This window comes from Penicillium canariense (genome assembly GCF_028826845.1).
Source record: "Penicillium canariense strain IBT 26290 chromosome Unknown utg000003l_segment0_segment0, whole genome shotgun sequence".
NCBI lineage: Eukaryota > Fungi > Ascomycota > Eurotiomycetes > Eurotiales > Aspergillaceae > Penicillium > Penicillium canariense.
In genome coordinates, this window is record NW_026622730.1 from 2,618,369 (window position 1) to 2,640,699 (window position 22,331).

General features: G+C 52.7%; 9 protein-coding genes across 9 annotated transcripts; 3 read left to right on the plus strand and 6 right to left on the minus strand.

Moving 5' to 3' along the window:
* Positions 1-217: 217 nt before the first annotated feature.
* N7482_005789 (uncharacterized protein) lies at positions 218-1,170 on the plus strand (the record flags this gene model as incomplete). The annotated part of the gene is made up of 3 exons (XM_056687914.1): positions 218-373; positions 439-627; positions 688-1,170. The coding sequence occupies 3 exons, from the start codon at positions 218-220 to the stop codon at positions 1,168-1,170; spliced, it is 828 nt and encodes a 275-aa protein (XP_056543469.1).
* A 502-nt stretch (positions 1,171-1,672) lies between these two features.
* On the plus strand, positions 1,673-2,680 carry N7482_005790 (uncharacterized protein; the record flags this gene model as incomplete). The annotated part of the gene is made up of 3 exons (XM_056687915.1): positions 1,673-1,910; positions 1,960-2,353; positions 2,428-2,680. The coding sequence occupies 3 exons, from the start codon at positions 1,673-1,675 to the stop codon at positions 2,678-2,680; spliced, it is 885 nt and encodes a 294-aa protein (XP_056543470.1).
* A 501-nt stretch (positions 2,681-3,181) lies between these two features.
* Positions 3,182-4,536, plus strand: end3 (cytoskeletal adaptor protein SagA; the record flags this gene model as incomplete). Its single annotated transcript, XM_056687916.1, has 3 exons — positions 3,182-3,421; positions 3,497-3,728; positions 3,794-4,536. The coding sequence occupies 3 exons, from the start codon at positions 3,182-3,184 to the stop codon at positions 4,534-4,536; spliced, it is 1,215 nt and encodes a 404-aa protein (XP_056543471.1).
* A 433-nt stretch (positions 4,537-4,969) lies between these two features.
* On the minus strand, positions 4,970-7,831 carry N7482_005792 (putative SNF2 family helicase/ATPase PasG; the record flags this gene model as incomplete). The annotated part of the gene is made up of 4 exons (XM_056687917.1): positions 4,970-5,817; positions 5,875-6,631; positions 6,685-7,491; positions 7,556-7,831. The coding sequence occupies 4 exons, from the start codon at positions 7,829-7,831 to the stop codon at positions 4,970-4,972; spliced, it is 2,688 nt and encodes an 895-aa protein (XP_056543472.1).
* A 577-nt stretch (positions 7,832-8,408) lies between these two features.
* N7482_005793 (uncharacterized protein) lies at positions 8,409-10,283 on the minus strand (the record flags this gene model as incomplete). The annotated part of the gene is made up of 1 exon (XM_056687918.1): positions 8,409-10,283. The coding sequence occupies one exon, from the start codon at positions 10,281-10,283 to the stop codon at positions 8,409-8,411; it is 1,875 nt and encodes a 624-aa protein (XP_056543473.1).
* Positions 10,284-11,100: 817 nt separating this feature from the next.
* On the minus strand, positions 11,101-12,117 carry N7482_005794 (dual specificity protein phosphatase family protein; the record flags this gene model as incomplete). The annotated part of the gene is made up of 1 exon (XM_056687919.1): positions 11,101-12,117. The coding sequence occupies one exon, from the start codon at positions 12,115-12,117 to the stop codon at positions 11,101-11,103; it is 1,017 nt and encodes a 338-aa protein (XP_056543474.1).
* Positions 12,118-14,765: 2,648 nt separating this feature from the next.
* Positions 14,766-15,682, minus strand: N7482_005795 (putative C2H2 transcription factor; the record flags this gene model as incomplete). The annotated part of the gene is made up of 2 exons (XM_056687920.1): positions 14,766-15,351; positions 15,414-15,682. The coding sequence occupies 2 exons, from the start codon at positions 15,680-15,682 to the stop codon at positions 14,766-14,768; spliced, it is 855 nt and encodes a 284-aa protein (XP_056543475.1).
* A 1,210-nt stretch (positions 15,683-16,892) lies between these two features.
* On the minus strand, positions 16,893-17,873 carry N7482_005796 (alpha/beta fold hydrolase; the record flags this gene model as incomplete). Its single annotated transcript, XM_056687921.1, has 1 exon — positions 16,893-17,873. One exon carries the CDS (start codon positions 17,871-17,873, stop codon positions 16,893-16,895), a length of 981 nt encoding a protein of 326 aa, XP_056543476.1.
* A 788-nt stretch (positions 17,874-18,661) lies between these two features.
* Positions 18,662-21,987, minus strand: N7482_005797 (putative regulator of nonsense transcripts; the record flags this gene model as incomplete). The annotated part of the gene is made up of 2 exons (XM_056687922.1): positions 18,662-21,695; positions 21,752-21,987. The coding sequence occupies 2 exons, from the start codon at positions 21,985-21,987 to the stop codon at positions 18,662-18,664; spliced, it is 3,270 nt and encodes a 1,089-aa protein (XP_056543477.1).
* Positions 21,988-22,331: the final 344 nt, after the last annotated feature.

Sequence of the window (22,331 nt, forward strand, 5' to 3'; positions counted from 1 at the left end):
GATATGTTGTCCGTGCAGAGAAATTCGGGAAGGACTGGCTATATCGTATCGCTTTCATGGGGCTGCCCGCGGCCGTCATAGACAGGCAGCCCCTCACATCCCGCCCAAACAAAGCTGGGATTATGCAATCAGTCCGCAGATTTCGAGGCCAACAAAAGTCGGCGGGGGTATTTCCCTTGAGCAAATACTAAGCGTTAGATTCATGTCTATCACCAACATGTCCACTACAGACGGTCTCCCTCTTCTGGACCTGACTGGAAATCAAGACCCGTCTACGATTTCTACTCTTCAAAAAGCGCTTCTCCGCTACGGTGCCTTTCGTCTCTGGGCCCCCGAGCTCAAGAGAGCCTACTCCCCCGATCTGCTGCAAAATGTGAACTGTCGCGTGCACTAGCTTCTTTATTTATTCGAACTTTGGATTTAACTGAAATCAAGCAGGCCCGTGCATTTTTTCAACTCCCACTTTATGTCAAAGGCGAAACACGAGGATACTCCCCTCTGGACAGTGAGCTTATTCGTGGAGACACTCCTATACCAAAAGAGTCCATCTATTTCTTGCGAAAGAGTGATCCGCAGGACAATAGTCCTCCCTCAGGCCTTCACGATTCCGTCATGGCCTTGCATGATGTACGCCCTCTCTGAAATCCTGGAATTACAGGTATGGCACGACTGACATAATTGCAATAGAAATGGAAACCGTTGAAAGATGACCTGTTCTCCATGATATCCAATGATGTTCTTGATCCTAGCGTGCCTTTGACGGGAACATCCTCTCTAGACTACGAATCTCTGGGAATCCACTACTATGACCCACATACGCTCGGAAACGAGAGAGTCTATTCTAACCCTGCGCATATGGATGGCGGTACATTGACTCTACTGATCCGAGGTAGTGATGCCCATGATGGCTTGGAGTTTGCCGACCTTCAATCCACAGACAAACTTGACAGCAACGGTATAGGACAGGAAGCGTCCTTCCTACGGATTCCTGCACATCCCGATGAAGTTGTTGTACTAGCAGGTACCCGATTACAGCGCCTTTTCGGCAAGGATAAAGTCCGAGCATGCGTGCACCGCGTTCGTGGCCCTGTATCAGACAAGAGAGACGAGCAAGAAGCGAGACTGAGCATCACCATTGCCTGTGCTCTGCGTGTCTCTCCTACACCATAGATGTGTAATTCGATCGTTGCAATTTACCTTTCTTTCCTTTCACCCGGCCGAGGGCAAAGAATCCAAGCACGGTCAAAGTATAAAGTATATTGGAGATCAAATGAGTTTGTAGGTCTGCTCACAGCCTCCTACAAAAACAGATCATCGGCGTCTTACATCGGCAGCCTGGCCCCATCGCTTGGACGCCTAACCTCGTTGGAATGCGCTGTCTAGCCCGGTTGCTCCACTCAAAATTGCGTTTCTCTGTCAGGCTCCCAGCCACTTTTCTCTCTGAGAGCTCTCTCACATCTTGACCAACTACTCAATATACCGATATCCCGAACCAAGCTGGTCGTCATGCTACTGAGACCACCACGAGAGGGGCTTACCTTGGAGGCTCTATTTTCGCCCCTTAATATTCTCCTCCAGCCACTTTTTACCGGCGGATTACTCTTCATTCTCACCTGGTATCCTGAACAATTGCAATGGTGGCCAGGGGCAGTCAGCCTTGCCAGCAATCACGATGCTAAGAAATGGTGTACCGTTTCTTTGGGGGGTGGGGATTCTGTACCAGACCAACAAATGGCTTTCGAGATGCTATCTCAACGCACTGACGGGAAATTCCGCATGGGATTGGAAAAAGGAAATTGTGATCCTTACCGGGGGATCCAGCGGAATTGGAGCTGCGGTGGCATCGCGCTTGGCAAAGAATGGCACCAAGGTCATTATCCTTGATATCCAGCCTCCCTTGGATGAAACAGGTAAACACCCGCTGAATGACGCATAGGTGAAGACGCTCATTTTTGGAAGTGGCGAATGTGTTTTTCTACGCAACCGATATTTCTTCTTCGACTGCGATTGAGCAGGTGGCAGAAGATATCCGCCGACAACATGGCGATCCCTCCGTGCTCATCAATAACGCGGGCACTGGAAACAGCAAGCTGATTATGGACCAATCAGCAGCAGAGACGGAAAGGATCTTCAATATCAACATTCTCGCCCACTTCCATCTGGTGCGACAATTCTTACCCGCAATGGTTAAGCAGAATCACGGCCATGTTGTGACTGTCGCGAGCATGGCGTCCTTTGTGACCCAAGGTAAGAATGTGAGCTACGCATGTACGAAGGCGGCCGCTTTGGCCTTCCACGAAGGGCTCGGGCAGGAGATCAAACACCGTTATCATGCCCCGAAGGTCCGCACAACGTACGTACATATCACACAGTTTCAGACTACTCTCCATATGCTCACTCCCCATCGCCTGTTCACTCTTGGCTTAGGATTGTTCATCCTACACTGACCCGCACTCCTCTCGTCGAGCATGTAACCCGAGATAGCCAGTCAAGGAGCTTTTGTTTGGAACCAGAAACCGTTGCGGACGCCATTGTTGAGCAGCTGTATTCAGGACAAGGCGGACAGCTCATTCTACCCGCTCGATTCTCCTTGATTACTGGAATTCGAGGCTTTCCCTCCTGGCTTCAGGAGCTGATTCGTGACGCTCTAACCTCGAGTCGCCAGTCGAAGGCCTCCTAGTTCACAGTGAGACAGGGCATCGACTTTTGGGGCGTTATGCCACCAAGGGTTCGCGTTATACTACTATGGTCATTCTCCATTGTATTCTCACCATGGCTATGGTACTACTATTCCATTGGAGCTCAATAATGAGCCGACCAGTTACCGGCCATCAGGGTAGCTGCAAAAATCTCTCTATATAACACTCCAATCGAGATGATCTTGTATATCTACTGTCCACATAGCCATGAGCCTCAAAACATAGTAGCCTGGCCCTGGTGATTTGACCCACATGCTTCCCACACGATGACTGGAGAGATATAGTCTACTTCGGAGCAACCAGTGGATTCTAATACTAGATTCTAGGGGGTGTTTTGACCGACTATAATAAAATCCTTAGTATGACAGTCGCGGTAAACGATGACCTCAGATCCCCTGAAAGGCGGACAGCGGGCCAAGCCGACTTCCCCCCCCCCAAACTCCCGCACGATCAGCCACTTCCATCTCAATCACAACCACACCATGTCCAACAAGAAGATTGAGCAATGGGAGATTGAGCGGTACTGGGAGATCTTCTCCTCGCTCTCAAATGGCCAGACACGACTGAACAGTTCGCAGGCTGCCTCGGTGCTGCGCAACAGTCACCTGCGCGATGATCAGCTAGAGAAGGTCTGGGACATTGCGGATGTCGACGGGGATGGCGAGCTGGACTTCGAGGAATTCTGCGTCGCAATGCGCCTAGTGTTCGACCTCGTCAATGGCGTATGCTCCTCCTTTTTCGTTTTTTTCTAATCTGACGGAGAACCGAAGCTAACGGGTCCTGCCCGGAGACCATAGGAGCTCCAAGAAGTCCCGCCCGTTCTGCCAGACTGGCTAGTCCCGGAATCCAAACTGCACCTTGTCCAGGCCACACGGGCATTAAGTCAACCGGAACAATTTGAACGGATAGAGGACGAGGACGACTCCCTGGGTTTGAAGGATGGGTTCGACTGGTACATGAAGCCCGCCGACAGGTCGAAGTACGAAGAGATCTACAACTCCAGCCGGACCCATCGGGGCGACATTACCTGTCAGTTTGCCTGATTCTTGATTACACCGCGCGCGCCCGGAGGAAAGCGCTAACGGACTTCACAGTTGAATCGCTACAACCACTCTGCGAGTCGCTCGATGTGCCCGATACCGATATTCGCTCGGCGTGGAACCTAGTCAACCCCTCCGCATCTCAAGCCATCAATAAAGACGCCACCCTCGCATTCCTCCACATGCTCAACTACCGGCACGAGGGCTTCCGCATCCCACGAACCATTCCCGCTTCGCTGCGATCCTCCTTCGAAAGCAACCAGATCGACTACCAGATTGATAACCACGCTCGCCCTGCACAGCGCTGGGGCGCGGACGGCAACCAGGAGACAAGAACCGGCCGCAAGGCCAAGTTCGGCGATACCTATCTGAGCCGACTGGGTGTGGGTGGCAAGGGATCGTACCAGCCTAAAGGCACGGACTTCAGCGATACAATCCAAGATGAGGAGTGGGAGAAGGTCCGTCTGCGCCGGGAGCTTGCCGAGATGGAGGCCAAGTTGCAATCTGCGAGCCAGGCGTCCGAGACCCGGCGCGATCGGCCGCGCCACGATGGCCGGCCGAACTGGGTCTTGGCCAAAAAAGAGGCGCTCCAGCTGTTGGAGTACAAGGAGCGAGAGCTTCGGGAGCTCCGGGAAGGTGTGGGCCGATCTAAGGATGGTCAGGACTTGGAACGGGCAAGGGAGGATGTGAAGACCGTCGGCGACCAGGTTGATGGCTTGAAGAGCCATCTGGCTCAGCGGCAGGGGATTCTGGCAGACTTGCGCCACGAAATTGAGGAAGAGAGGGCTCGACGCTGAGCGTTGGAACCTTCTTGGGTCTCGAGTCTCCTGCCTCGTTCTATACACCTTCAGTATTTTTGATCTTCATGGACAGCCATCTTCATCTTCCTGGCGAGGAGCTCCAGGCGCTTAATTGATTCTTGATTCTTGATACTGAACACAGCATTAGCTGCTCTGCATCTCTAGAGAAATCGAACATCCCGTATTGTACAATAATACAGCTCTTCACCTGCCCCATACCCCAGCAAGGCAGGAAACACCGGCAAAAAGCTCACTACAGTAAAAGCCACCCCATGTCGTTGGAAAACAAATCAAGCCCGTCATAGGACCACAAACAAGTAGCAAAACGCCCCAACACACGCTGGACACCATTTTGGAACAATGGCTAATAATAAAGAACAGCAAGGGGTAGAAAAATAATAATAATAACTGCGCAGGAACTGCGCAGCTTTCAAGCCATGAGAGTCTCACCCGCATCACGCTGAGTTTCGACCGCAACAAAGGCAGGCCCACTTTGTTCAAGACCCTTCTCAGCACGAGCATAGGCCTCCTCGCTACGATCCGTCAGGATCCGAAGGTCATGGTCTGAAAGGATGGAAGCAGGATCGGCGCCAGTCTCAAAGCGCTCAAATTCATCCTCACCGAGGGCCTTCCGAAGTTCCTCGATGTCCTGGGCATTGCTTGTCTCTAGAAGAGAACGGAACTTGCCCTTCTGGATGACCAGGCGCTCAAGACGGCGCTTGGAATCTGCTTTTTCAAGAAGGGTCTGCTCGACAGTGCCTTTGGTTGCCAGTCTGTACACAATCACTGGTTTGGTTTGACCAATCCGGTGTGCTCGGTCCTGAGCCTGGAGATCCTGCTGTGGATTCCAATCAGAGTCAAATATAATAACAGTATCGGCCGCAACAAGATTGATGCCTTGTCCACCAGCACGAGTGCTAAGCAGGAAGATTTTGTGACTTTTGTCGGTATTGAATGCTTTGATCTGCGCCTGTCGCTCGGGCTGAGCAATTGCGCCATCGATTCGGCAGCAAGGCCAGTTCCGCAACTGGGTAGCCCAGTCCTGGAGAATATCGAGCTGTGTCTTGAACTGGGAGAATATAAGAACTTTGTGACCTTTCTTGAAGAGATAAGGAATCAAGCGATCGAGGAGAAGCATCTTCCCAGAAGCAGACACCAGGGTCTCATCCACTGTGGAGGACTCATCCACCCAAGGCCAGTAGAAATTGTGGGGCGAGTTGCAGGCCAAGCGGGCTTGCATGACGGGGTTCATCATTTTCTTCTGGCTTATCTCTTTCTCTGTGGAAATTTGTTAGATGGCAAAAGATGAAAGCGAAGGGCCTGTCTCGAACGTACTTGCAAGCTTGAGATTGTTTGCCCGCTCAATCTCCTCGAGCTCAGCGTCACTAGGCTCAGCAGACTCTTCTTCGTCCTCAAGTCCTTGTTCAAGCATGCGTAGCTTGGTATTGAACTCTCTATCACTGATATCTTTGTAGCTCTGCGGAGCTCGGCGTCGTCGAGCAGAAGTTGTGCCATTGGCCGGCGTGCCATCTCGGCTTGTACGTTGGCTTTTGTTTGGCGTTGGCGTCTCTGATTCATCATTGTCACGCTGACGCTTCAAGCTCCGAGAACGAGAGGGGGTGGAGCTGGAGCTGGAGCTTTTGGCCGTCAGGCGCTCCAAAGCCTTTCCTTCAAGATACTGCCGCCCGGTGCCATTCAGAATCTCCCGATAGAGCTCTTTCTGTTCTGGAGTAAGCGGTGCATACAAGATGTACTCGCGCTTCTTGGGAAGAGAATGCTCGACGTCGGTCTTAACGCGCCGCAGAAGGAAAGGCTTCAAAATGGAATGCATAGTGGTGACCAGATTGCGCTTCCGCCGCTCGATGACCTCTGCTTTGCCAGAGTCATCTAAGACGGACGAGAAATCGAACCAGCTTTCAAAACTTCTTAGATCATTGAACACCTCCGGAAGGAGGAAATGCAGCAGGGACCATAACTCGGAGATATTGTTCTGCAAGGGTGTTCCGGTGATGAGCAATCGATTTGCAGAGTTGTAGGTCATTAATTCTTTGATGAGCTTGCAATTCATGTTCTTGAGGCGATGGCCCTCATCCTGAAGAGTCGATTAGCAATTTCCTGTGACGACAGTAGTGGTCTAAGACATACCACAACGATGTACCGCCATTGGTATTGTCCAAGGAATTTCGAATCGTTGATGCAGATATCGTACGACGTACATACGATAGGGAAGTCCATTTTTCCCTGATCACGCTGTTTCATGTACTTACTCCGAAGGGTGGCACGCTCCTCTTTGGTACCGTGATAGAGAACAGTCTCGATGTCGGGAGTCCATCTCTTGAACTCGTCGATCCAGTTGCTCAAGGTACTAAGTGGTGCTGCAATGAGGTAAGGGCCCGAAACATTGTTCTCTTTTAAAAAAGCAATCATTGAAATTGCCTGGACGGTCTTTCCCAGTCCCATCTCGTCCGCGAGAATTCCACAAAGCCCATTCATCCAGAGAGTCTTCATCCATTCGAGCCCCTCAAGTTGGTAGGTGCGCATCTTGCCGCCGGTCACTAGAGCGGGCTGCTGAGTGGCGACGAGCTCCTGCCCACCAAGCGCAGTCGGGTTGGCCTCATAATCCTCTGCAGCCTGTTCGAGCGCCTCCTGCACTGTGGGGTTGTCCTCGGTGACTTTGACATCGGCTTTCTTGAAGTAGCTGGAGATGGTGCTCCCATTTGCCCCGCTCTTGCGCGAACGCCCTCTTGTCCTCCCCACAGCTGATTCATTCCCGGTAGAAGTATCTTCAGCTGCAGTTGTCTCCTTGTTTCGATTTCGAGTCTCACGTCGAGCGCCAGCGGCCGTATCCGGTTTCGTCTTTTGCTCGGCTATCTCCTGTTTCTGCTTCGCCGCCCGTTGTCGAGCCTCCTCCTGTTGTTTCTTCATCTTATCCGACATAATGGCTACAAAGACCTGTGGGCACCGGGAGAGTTAGCCGCCAGCCCTAATGAATGGTCAGAAAGCCGCTGCAGCATACCGAACTGGTTTTTAGAAGATGCATCAGGGCCTTGGCTTTGGTATCCATGCCCTCCGTGTCGTCTACCTCTTCTCCTGCACCCGCCGACTCGCCATTTGGGGCGTTTGTATTATCCTTCCTGGCTGCATGATCTTCCACACCTGTTTCCTTCGCCGAGGGTCCTTTCGGGTCCTGGTTGGCAGGTTCGGTCATCGGAGAAGAGGGAACGGTCGATTCGGGTTGGATCGTCCCACCCCGGGAATCGGTAGGCGTGATGGGCGAGTCAGCAGCTGACATCGCGGCGGGAGAGAACGTTTTGATGAAATGAAAGCAAGCGAGTGGTCTGGACAGAAGAAGGTCGAGAAAGAGAGGCGGTAACTGAGAGTTGGTGGGCTAGATCTCGATCCAGGAGAGGACGGACGTCATTCCCAGGGATGAGAATTGCAAACCAAACAAGAATTCCCGGGGAAGAACACAGGACGACCAGTCTCGAACAGTCACTATGTCACGATTTCTTGCAACACAATCGATTCAATTGGGGCCAACCGTATCCTTGACAAACTGATCGAATGAAGGGACAGGACCTACGCGTCCGACGCGGATTTTCGCGTCGGGCGCACGGACCCGGTCTTTAAGGAAAGTCATCTATTCACTCTATTCGAACCAAAGTGCGTTGATGCGCTGGCCATAGAACAGTAGATCGGAAAGAAATCCCCCATGAACCCCCCTCCGTAATCGCCAGACAAGCTTTCATCATGCTGCCTCCATATCCCAATTCCTCCTATGAAACATTGCTTTTGGATCCGCACTTGTGGGCTCATCGTCGTTCAGGAATGTTCATCGTTCATCGTTCATCGTTGTGGCGAGCGAAAGCTCATCTCATCCGTACATCAGGGTCGGCGGTCGGAACCAGAACTATCTCGTCTTCTCCTTCATCACCCTGGGAGTCACTTAAGGGGCTCTTAGTCCGGGAGTCCGGCAGGAGGCATCGGTAAACCTCGTTGAACTGGCTGGCTTCCGCCAGCAAAGCGTCAAGAGCGTCCTCATCAAGCTCCGAGTTTTCATCATACTCGACATCGGAACGGGAATCCACACTCAGGCCGAGCTTCATACAATCATTGGCAAGCTTGTCATACCGACGTTTCAATTTCTGCTTCCAGGTCCCCTCGGTGATATCGCGGGCTGAAAATGGCAGAGGGTCTCGAGCCCGAGCACGCCTCTCAGCTTCAGCCTCGCGCTTGGCTCGCTGGATCCGCTGATTGTATCGAACTTGAGCAACGGCAGGGTTGGGCAGGGCAGGCTCTGCTGGGTTGGCCATGATCTGTGCAGCACCATCCGCGTCGAAAGCCAACTGCAGTCTTCTTTCGTGGGCAAGACGAGCAAAAGTCTCATCAGGCTCCGTGAAAAGCTCCTCCCAGTCATCCCAGTACTTTTTCATATCCTTCATTGGGTGCTGCTGCTGAGCAGGCGGGGCGTGGAAGCCTCCCCGGCCGACACTGTTTATGGCCTGAACCTTACGGCTCATAGGCAGTTGTGTCTCAAGGCCGGCATTCGTTGCCATGATCGGGCGGTCCAAGGTAGCAATGGGAGCGAGTCTCCATTTGACATGCTTAGTTGCGGGCTCACCTTCATCACGCCGCATGTCTTCCAATCCGTTGCTCCAGACTCCGGCCAACTCCAGAGGTAGCCCATGCTCCTTGAGGAACCGCCAAGCTGCGCGCAGCTCGCCACTCTTGCACAGCAGTAAATGGCGGTCCGGACCGTCAATAATGGGTTGACGACTCTTGTGAGCCAATCGGCGAAGGATTAGCTGGTCTGGCACACTCCGTTTCTGGCTGCTGTCGATGTTCAGCAGGTGACGCAGTTGCTTGTTTCTCATCTTCTCCAGTTGTTTCCCTTCTCGCTTGATAACCTTATGGAATCGCTTCAGATGCTCTTTTACTTTGTTCTGTTGCTTAAAAGTAATCCCGAGCATCTCCACGGCCTCATCCCACGTGCCTTGGTCCAGGAGATTGTCCATAATTTCTGCTCGAAGCGACGGCCTAAGTTCTCCCCACTCGGGAACAGCAGCCTTTGGCGCATTGGAATCTTCAGGTTCGCTGTCCGACAAGTCCATGTCCGATCTCATTGCACCGTCCGGATTATGGGCATCGTCTCGGTCCCGCTGGTCCTCGCCGGCCATGATTGCCAGGTTTCTCGCATAGATAGGGTTGTGCACAGTATTGCTGGCTTTCCAGCTCGAACTGATTCCTTCAGGAGACTCATACTCCACGTCACTAGGTGCCTTTGTGACAGCGGGCTTCTGATTTGAAAGTTCGCTGATGCTTAACGGTCCACTCTCGACAGTAGTACTCACCACCAGTTCCGCACGGTAGGGTTCACGTGGAAAAGGCTCCAGCCCTTGTAGCCGTCTCTCCCGGTCTTCTTTGATACGACGCAAGTGCCCTTCCCTGGTGCCTTGGGGCACAGGCTGGCCAAGGCACGTGAGGGTTGGAAAGGCCGCCGGCGGAAGGGTTGGATCGAATTCTGGAATGTAGGGCTTGGTGCGGCCCTGATTCTGGCGTTGACCCGACGGTGTAGGCTGATCATGCTTCTCCTGAGACTGACCATTGCTGGACTTCTCCCGGGCCTGTCGAATCGACTGGAGAAGCGCGGAAGCGGACAACTCAGATCCGTCATCTCCAAGGTGCTGCGGCGCGTGAATGGAGGGGCGCAGATTCCTCTTGCTGCCCTTATTCCGTTTGCCCATTTTCTTGGTCGGCGTAGATCCGGAACACAGGTGGATGGGGACTGGTCCCGGAATAACTTTTCACACACTCAGTAGACAATGCGGCGGGCCTGACAACAGCAGAGTTGCGACTTCTAAAGATCATGCGTAAAGGACCCAGAGGTGGGCGTAGGAAAAGTAAACGAGAGACGCAGAAGTCAATATCCCAAACAGGGACGGCGAGATGCTTGGGTCTCGCGCTGGTCCGCGGGTGAGAGCTCTGCTGAAGTGAAGGTGCAGAATACGGGATCTCACAAGGATTTTGGATTCGCGATGAAAGAAGGAACCAGTAAGGATGCAAGAAAAAGCATACAAGAAACAGTTGAAGGAGAACAGTTAGGATAGCGGCGTGGTGGGAGAAAGAAAAGAGTGAGAAGGAGACTGTTGATGTTGTGGGTGAACTAGCTCGCGCTGGCTGGGGTTAGAGCTGCATAAATACAGCCTTCCTTGGGTTCAACAACCAAGGAAATTTAGATCTCCAGGCACCATCTCTTTGTCTGTAATGAACTTTACAGTGAACTTTATAGAATCGCACCGATGATAGAGTCGATTTGTGGCACATCAAAGCTACAATAAGCTGCTTCAGCTGGGTATCTCCGCCCACGAGAGGTCGAGCCAGAAGGAATCGTTCAAAAGCGACGTAAAAAGCAAAGACCCACCCTATTGCCAAACTGAACGTGTAGACCCCAAATAACATAACCATGAGATAGCTCCGAATTCACCTTTCTACCGTCTTGGAAACGTAAAACATATAGCGAGAAATACTTAGTATCTGTTCGGTGAGACAACAAATCTTGATCTAAGCCACACGATCTTGGAAAGGTGCACATGGAGTTCGGTCCAAGGGCAAATCAGCCTCCCCATCGACGTCCATGTCGCCATCAGCCAGATCAGTATCATTTTCCTGCCGATCTGCGAAGCTGCGTTTCTTGGCCAGCAGCATAGGCGGGACTGGAGGCGGCGCAAGTGTTGTAGCTCCGCTTTGTATATTCGTACACCTCGCGCTTTTGACGTCACGTTTGGCCGCCAGGATGGATTCGAATGCAGTGAGAATACGTTTCATGGGATCTTCGATGGAAACACAAAACCGGTGCTGTTGGACGGTATGCATGGCATGAACGGCATCCAAATTAAGCATAACCATAAGGTAAGCAATGACAACGCCAGCAGATCGCTCATTCCCTGACTCGCAGAAGACCAAGACCTTCTTCTTGCGCAGGGTGTCACTGGCTGTCGCGGTGCTCAAATTGGTGGGAAGATGGTTGTCCCTGTCTACCCCTGCAAGATGATCATTAATCCGGCGAATAGCACAAGGAAACGCGGAGATCAGCTCCTGATTATCGAGCACATCAATGGCATCGGCCTGGATCCCGAGTTCAGCGGCGGCTTTGTCTCCAGAGACCAGCCTGGCATGAGCAGAATGACGGTTACGGATGGCCAGAAGAAGCGTGAAGCCCTGGCTGCGGAGAAATTCTCGGTCCCTTAGGCATGAATATGGGCCCAGCGACAAGAACGGGAGGATGGGCTGCGCCTCGCGGCGCATCTCGTAGCTCCACTGCGAGTATTTGAAGCGGCGCGTGAATCCATCGAGATAAGCGAGGCTAAAAAATCCTGGGCAGATGTAGTCGCCCTCATTAAATTGATGGGTCTCAGGGTTGAAGACTTTGTTGTCAACAACCACAGTGTCGTTGTCATCGACAAATTGGTCGAGACTGTTGTAGGGGAGTGCTGGGCTCATACCAGCCCCGGGAGGGTACCTGGCGGCCGAGATGTATTCCTGGGTGGGAACATAATGCGCTCGCATATCCTGACACATCGGCACTTCTGCAGACGGAAGAAATTCAGACATTCTGTCTGCTGTTGCCGGCGGCGGTGAATGCGTTTGGCTGTTACGAGAAAGGAGCTATCACCTCAGCGACGCCGATGGAATAGAGAGGCAAGACAGAAGAGTGTCTGTTCAGCAAAGCAGTTTGAAAGACAGGTCACAGGAAAAGTAAACACCCGGGCACATTTCCACAGTGCTGCTGGTGAAAGGCTGCGCTATTGCCATGTAGCGGACGGGGCAGTGATAGGCAGATCGTAGTTGCAAAAACCCCGTCAGCAGCAAGTGGCCATCGACAACCGCTTTGTAAAAAATTTCCAGAGGTATCTTTCGTGGCTTGTGCGTTCTTGATTCAATCCGACCAATCTTCAAAGTGTTGAAACCGCTAGTCCACCCTCCGCCGTGGAGTTGAGGTTGATTTAACCTACCTGGGGAAGTCGACCGTTTGATTAGGTAATACACATTGCGGCTCTCCATAAGGTACGTTCGGAGGTCGCCGAAGTACCCTCCTTACGTGTCTCATCCCACACCAACACATGAGTCTTTTGACACCTTGCTATATTTGGAGTAAATGCGTTCGCTATTCTGGGGTTAGCTCGCCATCGAGCTGCTGAATACAACCTGCGGTCATGGGCAGACAAGCCACGTGACATCTGTCACATCCGTTGTAGAAAAAGATATATGGTGCGCTCGTAAGTGGACATACGCGTTCTTTTGAGACATACAGCATTACATATATCTCAAAGTTATCTTGACTTGGATCGTGTAGAGACTCCCTTTCGACATAGCAGTCGAAACTTTTAGGACCAAAAATGTAATGTGATATGATGACAAGCAGATATCCAGTCAGATGGTGGCATGGTAAAGCCAATATACAATAGGGGGAGAAGAAGAACGGAAAAAGAATACCTCCCCAAATGTTTGGGAATAAAAAGAAAGGAGAACCGAAACTGGCTGATCGAGACAGGCCACCATAAGTCCTTGGTTCCTACCTGGCTCCATCCTGCAGCCATTACGTGCGTAAATCAACAGCTGCAGTGACAGTCTCACGAAAGAAGCGGATGTCTTGGACACGACCCTGTTTCAAACACCACATATTCACCTGAAGCATGCTATAACTAACCGCTTAGCCATCAGAGAGTCCTATTGATATTTCGACCAGAATTAACCTATATCATATCCCCAACCTCCTGACAGCATTATCGATCCTCACTCCCCAACTACTATTTACGAGGATCCACCCGGCATATTAATACACCGGAGTTTGGTTGTTGAGTATTTCCTTGAGGCCATAGTCCTGTGAGCTTGAGTTTGATAATCGATTTTCATGCCCATGCGAGTTGACATATTCCAGCTGAACGGCTCACCCAAACCAAGGGTTGACCCCCACTACTTTTTCAGGGGGTCGACAGTACAAGACAACGACTCCGACCAAAAAAGTCTTAACTTTGTGTTGGCTTGCACCCACATATCGTCCTCACTCCCCTTGCTCATGTCCACCCGAGCCACGGCCACCGCACCCAGCAGCAACCTCAACACTGTTATTATGTACCATATTGCATATACCCCGACAAGCATCTTACTCCCGTGGTACCCGTTATGACCCCTTTTGGGGCAGCCCATGTTGACATTCCACCTAGCGCGCAAACCCGCCCCATCACCAGAAACTCTATCGTCCCGCCCCACGCTGTAGCATAGCCTTCCGGGTTACAAATAGCAAAAAGCCGACTATGTTCCGGCGAGCAATCGGACATCGGGGATGCTAACTCCGACATGTTACGCTTCGGATGACGAGGCTACCCGCAAGGATCGTGACAGCATCTTGGTCGAGCATGAGTCATTCGTACCCTAGGGGTCCCGGCGGCAGCCTTGTATGATTCGGGTGCCCGCGGAACCCAGACTAGGCTGTCATGAGGCTCATGCGCCGCTAAGCTGGCTACTTGCTTACTCAATGGGGGCGACGGGAGGTTCTAGATGGATAAGCAGTGGGAGCCTCAGGTGCTGATGGTTGCCTGAATATGTGTGGCTGGGGCGTTTTGGCCCCCTTTATCAGGTATGCAATTTACGGATGCCTTTTCGACGAGGCTGCCAGGCATGGATGTACTAAAGATTAAGTGTTCAATTTGAGGGAGACGGTCATAAGGCAGTGAGGGAGTATGTGCCGGAGCCAAGAGAAATACAAGCCATTAACGATACACTGGGTAACGATTAAGGCATATTACAAGAACATCGAGAGGTTGAACGCTCGAGCCGCAGCCGAGATAACATCATGAGCAGAGCGCAGAGAGCGTTAGAGATGGCAAGGTATTTGACAAATAGTAGCTTGGAAAAGAAAAAAGAATACAATGATACACCTGGGTATATGGAGCGACAGACACACCCCGTGGAAAGAACACCGCTTGACCCATTGAAAGTCGATGTCAAGCAAAACGCCAAAGTACCCGGACAGCTGGCTGGCGGCCATCGACGCTGGCCATCATAACCGAACCCAGATGCAGTAAACATGGTGAACTAGGAAAAAATGAAGACACAAAGCAAACATTTCGAAAGCCCATTTTCGATTAGAGGAACGCCCACAGAATGCAAACACGAACAGAACAAAGAGAGCCCTGGCAAATGATTAAGCTAGTAGAGTAGAGAGTTTAAATCTGCGGTGCAACAGCTTGAGGGGCAGGTGGCGGCATCGTCTGCGTAAGCTGAGGGTCGTGTTCGGGCACAGGCGGCTGAGGCATGGCCTGCTGGAGATCAGCGACAATGCGCTCCAGCTGCTCCAGGCGGCGATCCTTCTCTTGGACCTCGCGGCGCAGTCGCTTGACTTCGTTGTGGAGATCGTCACCGTGCTCATCAGTGTCAGCGAGGTCGCCGTTGGGCGAGTCGTGCTTGCGCTTCATGCCGGTGGCAGGGAGTGAGTTGGCGCGAACGCCCTCCAGCTCGCTGGCGCGCTCCCATGGCATGTCAACCAGAATGGAGGTGGTTGAGTTACCGTCGTCAGTATGCATGTGGCGACGACGCAAGTGTTCTCGAAGGTTTTCCTGGCGCGTGAACCCGTTGCCGGTGCTGCGATTACAGTCGGCATAGGGACACATCAAAGGCTTCTTGGCGTCGTTGTTCTTCTTGTGCACTTCGCGCTGGTGGCGCAAGAGGCCACCCGAGTAAGTGAAGCCCTGAATCTTGTCGCAGCCGGGTTCGTAGCACTTGTAGGGGCGATCGTGTTTATCCATGTGTTTGCTAGGGAAGACGAGTTAGTATGGGGAACAGCCGACCGCGAGGGCGAGGGTCAGATTACTTACTTCCATTCGCAAGGACGACGAAAAGTCGGCGGTGCAGTCTGGCAGTCTGGGTGGTCGCAGTAGATTTGGCCCTCGGTGTTCTTGGGGGGATCGCGGGCGCGTCGGACAGAGAGGCGCGGGCGCGTGCCCTCCATGTATCCGAGGGAAGCTTGTTCATTCATTCTGACAATTGAGGAAAGAGATTCTGTGGCGGATGCAAGAACTGAGGCAGCAGTTGCCCCGTGCGGAGCTTCACTTCGCGGACTAGGATAGTCAGAGCCGTCGCCCATAGTATCGCGTCGACCCCACACCAACTGAGGGGATTTGTGATGGAATGGAGATACCGGCAAGACGCGTCCACCGATCACTCAAAATCACACTGAGGGGGGGGGGTTCTCAGGATGAAAGATAGGCAGGAGAAGGAAAAGAAGAGCAGGATGAGCAAGGATTCAAATAAATTGGCCGGAGCCGAGGTGGAAGATGATGGGGGGAAGGTGGTGGTAGATGGGAAGATCGGAAGAGCGCCCAAATTTTCAGGTCTCCTTCAGGCATCCCCCTGCCTATTTATACGCTGGGAACACAACTGGCCCGCTTGCGTCAAGAACCGCCACCTGTGGCGCAGGCGTTCCGCGCTTCTCGGAGTTTCTTTGAAACGGAGTTACCGATCAGCTGAAGGGACCTGCGCTTTTTCAGCAGGGCAAATTCGTCACTGGCTCAAGGATTTATATACTACTGCATGTATGCAGGCCCTGACCGGGGATGCGCTGGCTATTAATGCGTTTGCGTTGGCTTTTGCTCGTGCCACTGCCAGCCGATCCTGGATCGGATGTGGCCACCGCTGTCTCGCAATGACTCATACAATGAACACCCTAAGTCAGGACGGCCAGGCCGCCAATAAGAGCCGCCTAGTTCGCCTTCTGCCGACCCAGTATTGGGTTCCAGCGCCCGCAAAACCCTGTCAGGCAGCCATCCCGGCGCCTCGGGAGTATAGGACGTACCTGCTAACCGGTTGCTGCATGCCGGCCCAGGAGGATCGCCACGGTGGGTGCCTTACAAATCGAAGCTAATGTGGCGGTGACACCCTGCAGGGTCACGGGACTGGTGGGATCTCCGGGGATCACGTGGCAGTAGATCCAGGTTAGGTAAGCGTGAACAGGGCAGAGGCAGTGCTGGTCTTGACTGGCTCTCGCGCCTGCCAGCTGGTTTAGGCTGCAGAATATCGAGCGAGCGCGCGTGGGCGACTTCTATAAAAAGATAGGATGCACACTGATCGACACGCATAATGCTTGCGAATCCTCAGGCGAAGCACCTTATTGATAGTCAAAATGCATTAGACTAGTTGCAAACCAACCAGGGTAGTGGCAGTGAAGACTCGAAGATTCCCAGTTATTGTAGGCTACAGGAATACGCAACAACGCATCTAGAGCGCCCAGAATAGGGCTCTCGATAGTCGGACTAAGTCCATCAATCATGAAGAAGAATCCAGGAACTCTGACGGAATCAGAGTTTCAACGCATCGCCCCTCGGACTCCGCAGCTGATCCAACACCCACCGGATTTCGTCAGCCACTATATCCGGCCGTACCAGATGGACGTTATGTCCGCAGTCGGGCAGATGCACGAGATGCGTGTTCGAGGATAGTTGGAGTTGTTCCTCCTTCAGCTCCTTGTCTATCGCCTCCCATCGATCCAGTAGGTCCCGGAATGCCTGCTGCTGTTGTGGCGTCCCATTGCCAATCTCAACTCCACGCTCATAGATCCGTTCATAGTCCCGGGCACTATTACAGCGAATCACACTCACTGGTCGATCCCCCATCGTCCGATTCTGAAACTGCTTCTTTTCCGCGAGCGTACGACAAACTTGCACATAAGAATCTGCCTCGACCTGTGCTGCGCCTGCACCATGCGCAATATCGATGGCTCGTACTCGCCATTCGTCCCGGGAGAGTTTCGAGTCCGCTCGTAGACCGGTCACCTGTGCCACCTTGAGATCCCCAAGAACGGCATTAATATTGGGATCCGGCAGCCGAAAATAGTCACACTGTCGCTCGGTGGAGCCGTCAGCGAGAACCATGCCGAAGACCTCCTCATCGTACAGATGAAGATACTCGCGGGCAACAATAGCGCCATAAGAGTGCACAACCAGGACCAAAGGCGGACCCAAATTCGTTGCCATGAGAAGGCTGTGTAGTTCTTCGGCAGCCGTAACGGCCGTAGCAGTTGTTGCTCTGTGCATGCTCGGTCTTGGATCGCTGCGGCCGAGCCCGGAACGATCGTAGAGTAAGACCCGACACAACCGGGAAACAAGTGCCGAGAGGGCTGTGTAGGAGGATGCGACATCCCCCGCGCCGGTGAGCACAATAACGAGTGGATCTTGTGAGGAGCGAGGAGGTCCACTGATCGAGGTAAACAGGCAATGGGCGCCAATCGACATCATTGCCGAGCCCGTCCCGCGAGCCCAGTCCTGGGGCGCAGCATCCATGATGTCCGTGGATTTAGTGTTTCACAATAATGCGCCCAGACTTGCGCTGTATAGATCCAAGTCGAGCGGGGCAGCGCGGCAGAATGGTCTAACCTCCTAGCCCTAAGTACGAGTGGAGGGTGATTTGGGGGCGGCTTGGCACCTGCCATTTTGATAGACTGGGCGGCAGAAGAGGGTGTAGATCGATTCTAAAATGAGGAACAGTGATTTACAAAGAATGATTTGTTTCAACTAAAGGCATAAATAGTCTCGATTTTTCGAGGCAACAAGATTTGCTAGACGTCTGATGGATACCTAGGTAAAGACCGCTAGGAAGAATCGAGCCCGAGGGGGATCAGGGTAAATTGTCAACGCTGACTCCGGTAGCAAAACTATCGGAATCAGTTGGGCGGAAAAATTGATAACCGGCGATTGTACGGTCAAACCGTAAGCTCAAATGTAGGGAGGCTGGAAGGTTAATGCTTGTCGCCTCAGTCCACCAACAACCGCACATAAGAGAGACATCACGGCGACAGTAGAGCCCTAAGAGACCAAGAAGGGTCACCCCTTCAGACTGAGGATACTGACGACCTTGAGTGGTCGCTCAGTAAAACTGATGCGCCCAAAGAGCGGCGTGCCGACCTGGCCTCACCGAACTGACGTCCTAATCGACATGGAAGAATGGACGGGCAAGACTCTGGTGGAAGAAACCCTGACGTTTCCTGCGAGACTCTGCTTTCCCGGGAGAACATGAGAAGGCAAGCCTGTTGGAGGCTGCCCTAGCATAATATGGCAAGAGAGCACTTCACTCAGTCGTAGTTACCGCCGACCTGGCTAGCGAAGGCGGTCGAAACACTGCGGGCATCGTCGTCGTCATGGACGTTGTTGTGTCCAGGAACGCCGCGAGTAACACGAATGCTGGCGGAACTACCGCCAAAGATGCTGCCGTTGTCCGGAACTCCACCACGGTAGGGCTCACGGCCACCGGATTCCACGTAGCGTTTCAGGCGGTCGGACTGGCTAAGACTCGGCTGCTTGCTCATATCGTTGATGCTCAAACCAGCAAGGCTGACACCACCTTGATCAGCACTCCGTCCATCGATGATGCTTCCAGTGACATCGGACTCGGTAGCGGCGACGGACTCTCCAGCAATACTCGGAGTACCCTTCGCCCGACCACCGTTGGCGCGGCGACCGCCCGAAAGGGACGGCCATTGGTCTGCAAAGTTCTGGAACATCGGGGGATAGCCGGACGGGAGTCCAACTCCTCCGACGGCAGAGGAGTGCACTGAGGAGACATCATCTGGAATGTACCCAACCACTGATCCAGTGTCCTGGTACTCGTTGCGCTGACCATTACGACCATTCATAGTGCCAGCAGCAGCACCAGCAGCAGCGGGGCCTTGATTGAAGGACATTTGGAAGCGCTGAGGACCACGGTAAGCCTGCTTGGGGCGGCTGAACTGGATCAGAGACTCCTGCAGGTTTGACAACGGTCCCTCTACGAGACAGTGGCGTTCCTTGAAGTGCTGCAGCAGGCAGTTCCAAAGGGGATGCTTGGAAAGCACTTTGGGGTTACCGAGGATGACGAGGCCGAATCGAGCTCGAGTAAGGGCGACGTTGAGCCGGCGTGGGTCGCTCAAGAAACCAATACCCTGGTGATCATTGGAACGAACACAGGAGAGGATGATGTAATCCTTCTCTCGACCCTGGAACGCATCGACGGATGCCACCTCGATCTCCTTGTAGTGCTCCTTCTTGAATGTACCAGTGGTCTGCATGGAGCTGACGATGTAGCTTCGCTGTCCCTCATATGGGGTGATGATACCAATGCCCTTCGGCTGCACACCCGCCTTGAAGAAGCGCGTAACAATCTTCTCGACATTGGTAGCCTCAGTGCGATTAAGATAAGAGGTTCCGGAGGCCGAAATTTCTTCGTTACCCAAGTTCGACCAGAACATCATCGGGTCATCCATCATGGGCCAAGGGAAGTCAACATCGCGGCGAAGACGGTCTTGAATGGTGATACCGTTCTGGAGCGATCCTTCATAGAACATGTTGGATGGGAACCCTGAGAGGCACGGATGCATGCGATACTGCACGTTCAGGCGAATAGGCGAACAGCCAAGAATGACAAGACGCTCGAAGAGAGACTGGTTCAAACCGGCCTTGGCGGCCTTCTTGTTCATAATGACGGGTCCAAGCTGCTGGTGATCACCGACTAGAACGACCTGCTTACAGCCAAGGACCAGGGGTATCATGCACTCCGGCTCTGCAGATTGGGTAGACTCGTCGATCAAGACAGTACGGAACTTAAACTTGGCCAAGCGAGGATCACCCGCACCGACGCAAGTGCAGCAAATCACATCGGCATTGGTCAAGACTTCGCGTTCAGCGGCCCGAGTCAGTTGCTTCAAGCGCTTCTCATCCTGGCTAGATAATTCACCAAGCTCCGACTTCAGTTGGTTGAGCTTCACCAGTTCGATATTGCTATCGTTCATGCGCACTTGCTCGTGTAGAGAGAGGAAGCCGACGGGCGACTCGACGTCTTCACGAGACTTGGCAGTCACACGAACAGTCTTCAGGCCCGTGCGGTGAATACGCTCACAGAGCTGATCAACGGCAACGTTGGAGGGAGCACAGACCAGGACCTGGCCTCCGTTTATCTTCGCCAGGTGATAGATAATCGTAGCCGAAGTGACCGTCTTACCAGTTCCTGGAGGACCCTGGATTAGACTCAATGGCCGTTGCAATACACTTTTCACGGCATTGATTTGGCTACCGTTCAGGTCGGGCAGTCCAGGAACACTGAATTTCTTGGGAATTTGGGTCTTCATGGGGGCTGCGGCAACTTCGTGGCCAAGAAGACGGTGGAAGATGTAACCTGATACACTCATCTCGTCAACGGCAAAGGTTTTCATGGCGAGCTGCATACGGTCAAACGACGTAGACTTCCAGACATAGTCTGCAGTGAAGTTGTGAGTGCATTCAGTAGGCACCGACTTGTGATCACCCTTGGAGCGCAGCTCAATCGTGACTTCATCAGACTGGTTGTTCGGGATCTTCATGACATATCCGACGCCTTCCCACTTGGAACGCAGTTCACCGGTGTACTTCAGACGCATTTCATCACCAACGGCCAACTTAACATCTCCAAGCTCCAGCTTGGGAAGAACGAAGCTGGCAAGATGCTTGTTGTTCAGACCGAGATCCCATCGAACGATCAGTCCATCCTGCGACTGAGACTCTTTCAGCTTCCGGTCATAGTCGGCCTCAATTTTGACCAAGGGTCCGAAGATGTTCTGATATTGGTAAGCATCGTCATAACGCAACAGCACAGGTGCTGGTTCATCATCCACGGCTGTGGCTTTCTCCAAATCCTCCAGAGTCGCCTGCGAGTTCTCCTTCCACATCTCCTCCAGTTTTGCGATCAACTGCGGGCTAAGATGGCGGGCGCGGAGCTGCTCTTGATCGGAGGGCGCGGCCACAAGCCAGGGAAGAAAAGAGCGATCTTCGATAAGTGGCTGCCAGCGAGAGGTATCCCAGTTCATATCCTTCGAAGACGGCATTGCTGCACATGGCTGTCGGCAGAGAAGAACCACGACGGTATCAGACTTGGCGGGAATGAAACCGAGCAGGAAAACGTTCTTTGTACCGCAATTGTAACATTCGAGGATGGTGTCTCCAAGCGAGGAAGCTGGGTGTAATTGCACTTCCTTGTGCCGAGCGCGAACAAGGTGATTGACGATGTGCGAAGAAGAAGTATTGCCTCGGGCACTGCAAAACCACTTGTTGCAAGACAGGCACTTCACCACACTGCTGGGGTTATGAATACCACAGTACCTTTAAATCATATTTGTTAGCACTCAGACAGGTGGATAAATTAATCTACTACTCACGCGCACGCATGAGCGGGAAGCTCCTTCTCTTCGTCCCTATTTCCATGGCCCCTCTGGTGTCCAGAAACCATTCCGCCGACCGTGCTCTCCAGGTCGTCATCTTCCAGGATATCAGAGCCCTCGTCGTCATCATCATGACGCCGTGGCCGTGCACGACCTATAGAGCTCGCAATACCGTCGTCCATTTCTGCCATCACCGAGGTGTCATCTGGCAACCCTGCATGGCTGTTATCCATGATGAATGCGGGTTGTCAAGGCAGGTGATAGAGAAGTTGTAAGGGATAGATCGAAAGGTGGAATCATGTAAAGAGCAACATGCGGGTAAATCGAAAGCGAAATGTTGAGACCGTGGGGGAAAGAGCGTAGGGGACAATCCAACCGTCCTTGTGCGGTTCTGAAGAGCCCAGTCCGAGTCTGTGTGCCTGAGGGGCAAAAGAACGGGGTTCTAAGAGGTCACAGCTCAAGTCAGCAATGCTAGCAGCGAAAGACAAGGGACCACTAACATCCAGTACAGCTCTTTGTCTGAGAAACCTGACAATAGAGAGCGGAAAAGTCTGGAATGACGAAAAGCGCTCTCCGC